The sequence below is a fragment of the Anas acuta genome, chromosome 8 (genome assembly GCF_963932015.1).
Source record: "Anas acuta chromosome 8, bAnaAcu1.1, whole genome shotgun sequence".
In the NCBI taxonomy this organism is placed as follows: Eukaryota; Metazoa; Chordata; class Aves; order Anseriformes; family Anatidae; genus Anas; species Anas acuta.
In genome coordinates, this window is record NC_088986.1 from 10,814,269 (window position 1) to 10,823,421 (window position 9,153).

At 64.1% G+C, this 9,153-nt stretch overlaps 1 protein-coding gene across 1 annotated transcript; it reads right to left on the reverse strand.

The window, feature by feature from the left end:
- Window positions 1–5,392: 5,392 nt before the first annotated feature.
- On the reverse strand, window positions 5,393–8,945 carry KLF17 (KLF transcription factor 17). Its single transcript, XM_068690597.1, has 3 exons — window positions 8,688–8,945; window positions 7,505–8,468; window positions 5,393–6,685 (listed from the first exon to the last, which is right to left on the reverse strand). The coding sequence occupies exons 1-3, from the start codon at window positions 8,778–8,780 to the stop codon at window positions 6,510–6,512; spliced, it is 1,233 nt and encodes a 410-aa protein (XP_068546698.1). The 5' UTR covers window positions 8,781–8,945; the 3' UTR covers window positions 5,393–6,509.
- Between the last annotated feature and the right edge of the window lie 208 nt (window positions 8,946–9,153).

Sequence of the window (9,153 nt, forward strand, 5' to 3'; positions counted from 1 at the left end):
TAGCCCGGAAGGATTTTAAGGACGCACCCACTGGGTTAATGGAAGGGGGGGGGGGCAGTGCGGAAGGTCGCGGGTTCGAATCCCGCTCCCGGCAGCTCGCAGCCGGCCCCGGGGGGGTGGTGCTGAGCCCCCCGTGCTGCGGCCCCAAAGCGAACCCCGAGCCCCCAGGAGCCCCCATCCTTCATTCCCGGCTCGGGGTGGGCAGCACGCTGCCGGCCGGCCCGGTGCTGCGCCAGGAGGTGGCAGCACAGCCATGTCGGGCTGGACACACGCCGGGCTCCTTCCTCCAGGATACCCCAAAAACCTCGCGGTGGCGGTGCCCAAAGGCAGGGCACTGCTGCCTGGCAGCACCATGGGGCCTGGCTGGGCTCAGGGACCACGGAGCAGGGCTGGGGCAGGCCCCCAGCGATGGCAGCAGGCAGCCCACCCATGCCCCACCATGTCCCACCATGTCCCACCAAGCACTCAGCCCTCCCACTCTCCATGGTGTCCCGGAGCTAAACAGGGCTCCACGAGGCTCCCAAGGAGCGTTTCCATCCCTTGGTCCTGTCCCCGGTGTTTGAACGTGGCCGTCACACCCAACAGAGACCCTGTGGCCGTGCCAGGTGGCTGCAGGCCAGGCGGGCGCTGCCCCACGTCGCACGCTGGGGCCGCAGCTCCTGGCGTCGCCTGACGGAGCACGCGTTCCTCGCCGGCACCCTTGGCAAGGAACCGTCCCGCAGAGCTGCGGAGCAGCAGCTCGTACCCGAGTCTGCAGGCAGAAGTGAAAGTTTTAATAACGGGGCTGCCTTGCTTCCTCTTCCACGCAGAAGGAAAAGGGGGGAGTGGGAAAGGAGGAGGAAGCAGCAGTACTACTTACTACTTACTTACTTACTACTTACTTACTACTAGAAGGGCCGTAAGGGATCCCCACAAGTCTCCTTCCCTCTGCACTGAGGCAGGAGCAAGGCTGCCCAGTGGTAATTTGTCCCAGGCACAAGGTTTCAGCACCGGGACAAGCTGAAGCCTCCTGTGCTGGGGGGGCTCCCCAGCACCAGCCCCCAGCCCCATCCTGCTGGCAGTCCCTCCCTGCAGAGACTGCACCATCCGCTGGGACCACATCAGTGCACCCCACCAGCAGCTCTCGGCACCTCTGGAGCACTGCCTGTTGTCCCCAGGACTCATTTATCCCTCCCCGCCCTGCTGCCACCCCTAATGAGGGTGGCTTTCAGCACCTCGGCCCTTCTTCCCACAGCAGCCTGGCAAGGACAGAGCCAGTCCCAAGGCCGCTCCCGCCTGGCCCGTTTGCTCTCAGCCCTGCCGTGTCCATCCAAGTCCTGCCCGTGCCAGCGTGTGTGGCTGCTCGCGGCTCCAGCAGCCTGTGGTTTAGGAACCTCCCGAGCCAGAGGCTGCCTCTAGCTGCAGGCAGTCAGCAGTCCCGTGTAACAGGGTGCCACTCGTCAGCCGTTTTGGGATCTCCACCATAACAACCTGCCCGAGGTGCCTCTTTCCTCCAGCCGTGCCGCGATGCTCCTGCTCACCGGGACCAGTCCCACGTGCACTGCCCAGATGTGGCGTGCTGGGTTTGGCCTGGGATGTCATACAACTTTCCACTTCATTTCCTGGTCCTTTTTTAATCGTTCCTTTCTCTGTTAATGACTCCGGCCCAGAGGTGGTGTCCCCTCTTCCCCAGGGTGGGTCTGCAGAGGGAGACAAGACTCCAGCACCCTGTTCAGAGGAAGGCTGCCGGCCCCATCTCACCCCTGCTCTCCCTGCAGAGCTTGGCAGTTGCCTCAGGGAGCTCCTCACCATCAGAGGAGGAGCATCTCTCTTAGCCCCTCGCTTGCGGGTCATTCACACTTTGTTCACGAAGCTATTCAGCAGCACTTCTAAAAACTACAGCCAATTCTCATATAAAATCCAGAGACAGATGGCCATTCCGTGTCCTTGAGTTTTAATTTTAACCCCTGCTTTTATGCCTGAACTACTCAAGCCCAGCTTCCAGCCTTGCCTTTCTCTGCTGGATCCCTGGCACCCTCAGCCCTACCCTGCTGCGGGGCGCTGCTGTCCGCTCGCTCCCCTCAATAAACTGCCAGCAGCACATTTTGAGCTCTTCTCCCTGTGGCAGAACCATCTTAACCTCACAAAGCACAGCCGTGGAGGACAGATCTCACCTCCACGTGCGTGGGTGTCACCGTGGGGCTGTGTGTCCCACCAGGAGCTGTAGGGACCTGCAAGCGAAACTCATCAGGAGGGAGCTTCTGCTGACCTGATCAGCAGCCAGGCAATTAGCACAGCTTTCACAGGAACCCGGAGATGTGGTTTCTGGGCAGCAATCGCTGCATCCAGGAGCTTTCACAGCCTTCACAGAGCAAAGGGGCACAGCTGGAGAGCTCGGTCACCCTCAGGCACCTGGTCCTGGTGCAGGATGCTCTGCCCATGCCTGGCTTGGGGCATGGCCGCGGTGGCCCCGGGCCAGAGGTGTGCGTGTCTGCAGCCTGCGGCTCGAGGCGTGCGTGTCCCCCAGGCTGGCACCAGCGGAGGAGGACAAGTGCAAACACTGCGGCCAGCGGAGGAGGTTATCTGGGGCCCAGCAGTGGAAAAACTCTCGGTGTGTGACTAAGGCACGATAGCACCAGGTGTGGGTCCAGGCAGGGTGAGCGAACCGGGGAGTTATCGCTTCCCCGTGGATTCAGGTGCCTGAAGCCAAATGTTTCCTAAGGGTGCGGTGACAGCCACGGCCCCGCTATCGCGGCGCCTGGCCCACCCCACAGCCCGGCAGCGGGGATGCGGGGGCCGGCTGCTGGATTTTCCCCCATGGTGGGGACGGGACGCCAGCCCCAGGAGTGTCTCTCCTTTGCTCCGTTCCCAGGAGGTGAAATAAGAGTAAAACCACCATGGGTCTGCATCACCTCGCTGCCCACAGCATCCCCCCTGATCCTGAAGCACCTGGGCCCCATCCCACATGCAGCATCCCTGTCCCATCTCCCCAGACCCGTGACCCCTTCTCCTGATTAAGAAGCTCCCCCCTGCAGCCATGACCCTCCCTGGGGCCCAATCCTGCCAGCAGGTGACTGCACGGAGCCGGCCACGCTGCGGCCGTGACTCAGCCCTGTGCTGGGCCCTGTTGCTCCATGTCTCGCTGCTTCCTTCCCCGCTGGGCTGCCCCAGCTTGGCTGGGCCGTAAGGTTGGGGCAGGAGGGTCAGGGACCTCACTTTTGCCTTCTACCACAGTCCTGGGGGCCTCGGCCAGCCTGAGCCCAGGTTTGGGAGAAAGGGAGCCCAGGCTGGATGTTGGGGGGGGATAATGCCCCAGCATGGGCACTGTGGCATAACACTGCCAGCCACCTTCACCCCAGCACCCTGCCCCTCTCGGGACCATCCCTCCCTCCCCTCTGGGGCAGCAGGGTGCAGTGTTGGTGCCACGTCTCCTGAGAAGCAGGCTCCCACCTGCTTTACCAGAGCGTTTTGGGACCCACGTGCCCCTGCCAGGCCAGGGCAAAGCACTCTCCAGCTCACCTGGCAAGAATCGTGCCCCAACCCTGCCTTCCCCAGCACCCGTCTGCCAAAAAAAGCGTTTCTCAGCGCTCCCGAGGCTGTTTTCTTGCTGCCCTCATCACTTTGCAGGGCAGGTTTTGCCAGGGAAAGGACCGGACTCCCTTCTCCAACGGTCAGTGCATCTCGGCCAGGCAATTGGGAGAGGGTGTTTTTTATTAACAACAAATTAGGTGTAATTGCCGTTTCCACTGCGGCCACTCCTCGCCCCGGCAAGGCTCCCGGCCGTACTGGTGCCCGTAGGAGCTCACCCACGGCACGGGAGCCCTGGCACCCCCAGCCCCATTCTCAGCCCCGTGCGAGGCAGCAGCAGTGAGCACGGAGCCAGGCCCCGCTCCCGCCCCAGTGCAGCGATGATGAAAGGCGAGGAAGAACTGGTTTGTGCTCTGATCTCACAGCCCAGCCTCAAAACAGCCGCGGACTGTCACTCCGGCTCCCAGGATGCTCGGGGAGGACAGGACAGCAGAGCCAGCCTTTCCAGTGGGACAGGATGGTTGGAGAAATTCATCGTTCCCCTGGAAATAAAAATAATAATCATAATAAAAACACAAAGCCAGAGATTACTTATATGCACACAAACACGCAGGCACGCACTCTCTCCCCATCTGGCTTTGCCAGCCTGACTCATCGCTAATTCAAACAGCCCACACCTTTCCCTCTCCCTCCATGTGACATTTCAAACAAGTCTCTGGGGAAGAGGCAGCAGCCCTGGCACTTTGCTCCGGGTGTCCCGCTGGTGTCAGACCCTTGCCCTTGGGCACAGGGGTCCCAGCAGCGAGATGTGCCCGGTGCCCCATGGTGGGTCCCCAGTGTCCCAGCACGGTCACGTCCACACGCACACCCCTCAGAAACTGGGGCAAGCTGAGGGTGGAGGCAGCTGCAGAAAGGACAAGTGGATCGGTGACACCTGCATACGGAGCCCCGTGGTCCCACGCCTGCGGGCAGGATGCAAAGCCCTAAAAACTGGCTGCCACCCTCCTGGTGGCACCCCACCAGCCCGGGGCAGACCCCAGGAGAGCCGCTCCCCGCTCTGCCCTTCCCCGCTTTCCTCCAGCCCGGCTCACCGCAGCCACCAGCGGGAAACGGGGAAGGAGCGGGATGAGCCCAGCCCTATTCCAGGACCACAGCCCAGCCCCAACCAATTTCCAGGAGCCCCAGGAGGATGCCACCACCCCGGGCAGGGTGATGCTGGGGGCCAGGGCACTGCGCAGCCCGCAGCGTGCGCTCCCAACACGGCATCAGGTCCGGGCAAGCCCCGGCCTTCGGAGGGCTGCGTGCATCACGGGTAATCAGCCGTGGGAGGGAGGGAGGCCGGGATGGAGCCAGACCTGCTCGCTGAGCTCGGGACCTGCCAGCACGCTGCTGCTGAGTCACCCCCATTAGCGCCGGGAAGCCTCAGCACCTGAGCGCCAAGGGGGGGACAGCGGGGACAGCGCATGGAGCCAGGTGGCCAGCACCCACCTTCTGGTGGGGACAGCACGGCCGGTGCCACACTGCTCCTGCTGCTGGGGACAGCAGGACAGAGCACCGAGGGAAGGCACCGGGGCCGGTGAGGCCGCCGTAAAGTTTCGGCTGCCATTCCCCTCGGCAGTGACTCACCGCAGGACCGGTCACGCCATCCCTGTGCCGCAATTGCCCCATCTGCAGATTAGGGAAACTGAGGCACGGGGAAGTGGGGTGACTCAAGAGCTGTTGCACAGGAGATGCCGCTCGGATGCCGAGGCTTGGGCGTTCCCCCATCGATCCTCCGCAGCTAACTTAAGCAGAAATGAACATCGATGTAAATATTTACTGACAAGCGAGCCCAGCCTCACCCACTCCTCTTAGAAGAAAGCTTTAAAGTAAACTCTCCTGGCTCTTTCAAGTTTACATCTTGTTTATTTATTATACAGCAGATCACAATATTTCAACAGTTTGCATATAAAGAAAAGTAACATTTCGGAGTGCGAGAGACCTAACGTGCCCAAGCAGAGAAATGTTAATTAACAATATACACAGACGGGAACAGTGCACTTCCCAAAGCCGAGACTCTCCTGTGTTCCCAGCCGGAAGAAAAAAAATATATTAAAAAACAGAAACATTATATATTACTGCTTTGTTTAATTTACAACTCGCTTTGCAGAAGCTGCACATAAAAAGACTCATTTTCTTTTGAGTTTTCTCTTTTTTTTTCCCTCTAAGAAAGTTTCAAGTATAGCAGAGACCTGGGCATTCATAGCTGGACTCACTGTCCTTTACACACTAAGTTTAAAAAAAGCAGCATGGGGAAGGCAGCTGCAGCAGTACCTGGTGTCATCCTGAGGGGAAGAACAAAACAAATTAAAGCAGACCATGAGATGAGAGCCACTTTCGGGCTCCCAGGCGCAGAACTGTGGGATCAGCCGGGACGGGACCACCCGGCAGGGTCCCAAGCTGGTATCGGGAGCATCCCTCGCTCCCTGTGCGAGGTGACACCGTGCTGCCGACCCCTGCAAACCTTTCCACCCATGAGCCATGATCAGATCCCACCCTCACCTTATCCTCTCGGGGCTTTGGGGCCAGGAGGTTTGTTCTGAAGGCCACAACCAAGCAGAGCAGAGCCACGGGACACAGGTCCCCAGCAGGAGCTCGGCCACTGTCAGCCACCACAGTCCCCAGTGCCAGGATCAGGGAGGATTTTTTTTGGTTTTTCATTTTTAAAGCTGTTGCCAAATACAAGCTAGGAGCTCTGGGGACAGACCCCTGCTGCACCAGACCCTCCAGTGGCTCCTGGGCAGGCGACGCTCCCCGCAGCCCTGCTCCCCACACCTCCACCCCAAAAAGCAGCCCTTCCTTCCCCAGCACGCAGCCGAGCCCAGCTCCAACAGCGGGGGCAGGAGGAGAAGAGGAGTTATCAGCTACAAGCGGAGAGGGGCTGGGCTGCTCCCCAGCACCGGCCCGACGCTATTTACACCGTGAGGAGCTGCTCCTGGGGCAGGGGGGAGGCCGAGCACAGCTCACATGTGCCGCTTCATGTGGAGGGCGAGGTGGTCGGAGCGGGAGAAAGCCCGCTCGCAGAGGTGGCACTGGAAGGGCCGGTGCCCCGTGTGCTTGCGGTAGTGGCGGGTCAGCTCGTCGGAGCGGGCAAACTTCCAGCCACAGCCTTCCCAGGTGCAGTGGTAGGGCTTCTCGCCTGCAGGGGAGAGAGGGGGGTCAGCGGGCACAAGGGGAGGGGGTCCCAACCCTCCACGGGCCTTCACCCGTGTCCCCCTGCCCTCCCCTGCGTCCCCCTGCCCTCCCCTGCTTTTTAAGGGATCCCTGCCCACCACCCCATGCCACGCACCTTCCCCTGACTCCCATTTTCACCTGACCCCCTTTTGTCCCCCATCTTGTCGCTTTCCCCACTGCTACCCCGCGTGCCCCCGTGCCACCATGGGGCCTGTCTGTCCCCTGCGCACCCCCACCCCATGTGTCTCTGCCCTGCTTCAAGCTGTGGCTGCTCCCCTGCCCGTCCCAGCTGCGGATCCTCACCGTGTACCGCAGCCCAGCTCCACTGGGGGGCCGCACCAGTACCCCCAGCCCACCCTGGGGCCCCCTCCCCGTTCATCCTCAGCCCAGCTGCAGGGCTTGGCCATGCGGCCGCTCAGGGAACCCTACACACTGGGGGACATCTCACTGCATGCCCTGATCCCTGTGCGCTCCTGCCCAGCCCCAACACGGGGTCCTGAGCACCCCTGCCCCCAGTGCAGGCTGCAGGGTCTCCCTGATCTTCACTGCCCACCACAGCCCGGCCCCACCACCGGGACCCCACAAACACCCCAAACCGACAGCAGGACGCCCCCTCGGTGCTCCCCTCCAGCAGAGACCCCGCGTGCGCCCCCGGTGCCTCCAACCCCGCTCCCACCGCACCGCTCCAGGGCTGCGCCCGCCCCACACCGCGGTCCCCCGGCCCCTCTCCATGCGCATCCCGAGCCCGCCCCGACCCCTGCCGCCCCCTCGGGGTTTTCCTTACCCGTGTGTGTCCGCATGTGCGCCTTGAGGTGGGAGCTCTTGGTGTAGGTCTTGCCGCAGCCCGGGTATTCACAGTTGTGGGTCGCCGTCCGCTTGCGCGCCCAGGAGCGGCGGCCGCGCTTGGGCTTGCAGTCCTCGGGGGGGGCCCCGGCTGGGAAATACTCCAGCACCGGAGAGTTGGGCGGTGTGACCAGCAACCCCGGCAGCCCCCCCGGGCCCGGCCCCGGCCCCTTGAGGGGCTCCCTGAAAACACTGAAGTGTCCATGAAACTGCGGCGGCGGCTGGGGGGCGAAGTGGGGCGCGTAGCGGTGCGGGGCCACGGCGTAGTGGGGCGGCAGGTCGGCCAGGAGGTGGGGGTCGGTGCCGGGCAGAGGCTCCTCGGGGGGAGCCAGACGGCCGTGGGCGAAGCCCGGGTAAGGCAGCGGTGGCCCCGGCACCGGGCCCGGCGCCATGCGGGGGGGCTTGTGCTCTCCACCGCCCGGCCCCAGGTAGTCGCCACCGGGCATCCCCAGCATGCAGGCTCGCTCCTCGGGCTGCTCCTTCTTGATGCGGGGTCCGAAGGGCTGCGAGGGGTCCAGGGGCAGCGGGCGGCTCAGGGCCGGGTGGAGGGGAGGGTGGTGGTGGTGGTGATGGTGGTGGGGGCCGCCGGGCACCCGCAGCTCCGTGTACTCCCTGCGCTGCAGGTCGCAGTGGCCGGGCAGGTCCGGGGTGAGCAGCTCGGCCACGTAGCTGTGGCCCTGGCCCTCGGGGTAAGGAGCCGGGAACTTGCCCGGAGTCGGGTAGGAGCCGTCGCTGTCGTACGTGGTGCCGCAGCTCTCCGGGGTCTCGGGCAGGGGGTAGTTGGGGCCGGGCGGTCCCTGCCCGCCGCTGCTGGTGTGCGCCAGGATGAAATCCAAATCCACGAACTTCCCCAAGTCGTCCTCCTCCCGCTTCACGGCGGCGGGGCCGTCCTGCTGCAGCATCCTCTGCGGGGAGAGGGGCGTCAGGGCCGGCGGCACCCCCCCTGCCCGGTGCACCGGGACCCCAAACCCCTCCGACGGGGCGGCACCGCCACCCCCGGGGCGCCCTCCGACGGCTGGAAGGGGGCTCGGCGGTGGGGCTGAGCACCGAGCCCGGTGCCCCCCACCCACCCACCCGGTGCCCCCCACCCCCCAACCCCCCCCGCCCCTTTCCCCGGTGCTTACGTGGAGCATATCGGCCGGGCGCTCCTCCAGCGGCAGCAGGTTGGCGAAGGTGGAGATGGAGGGCAGGGCGCTCTCGTCCACGGCCGCCGCCATGGCGAGCCGGGACCGGGCACCGGGGGGGGGCCGGAGCGGGCTGGGGGCAGCGCGGTGCGCGGGGCCCGGCTCCGCTCCCCGCGGCGGCGGCAGCGCTGCTCTGCGCCGCCCCGCGCCCCTAAGCTGTTAACAGCATGGCTGCGCCCCCATTGGCCCGCTGCGCATTGATATTCACCGCCTGGCCCCCCCATTGGCTTGGGCAGGGCTTTGGGCACGCCCCCCTCATGTTTAGTCACGCCCCCCCCCGTGGGGGTGCCCCGACGGGGCCGGGTGGGGGTCCCAGACCCGGTCCCTATCCGTGCCCGTGTCCCCAATCCCGGTCCCTATCCATGCCCCGATCCCGGTCCCTGCCCTGGTTGCCGGTGCCCGGTGA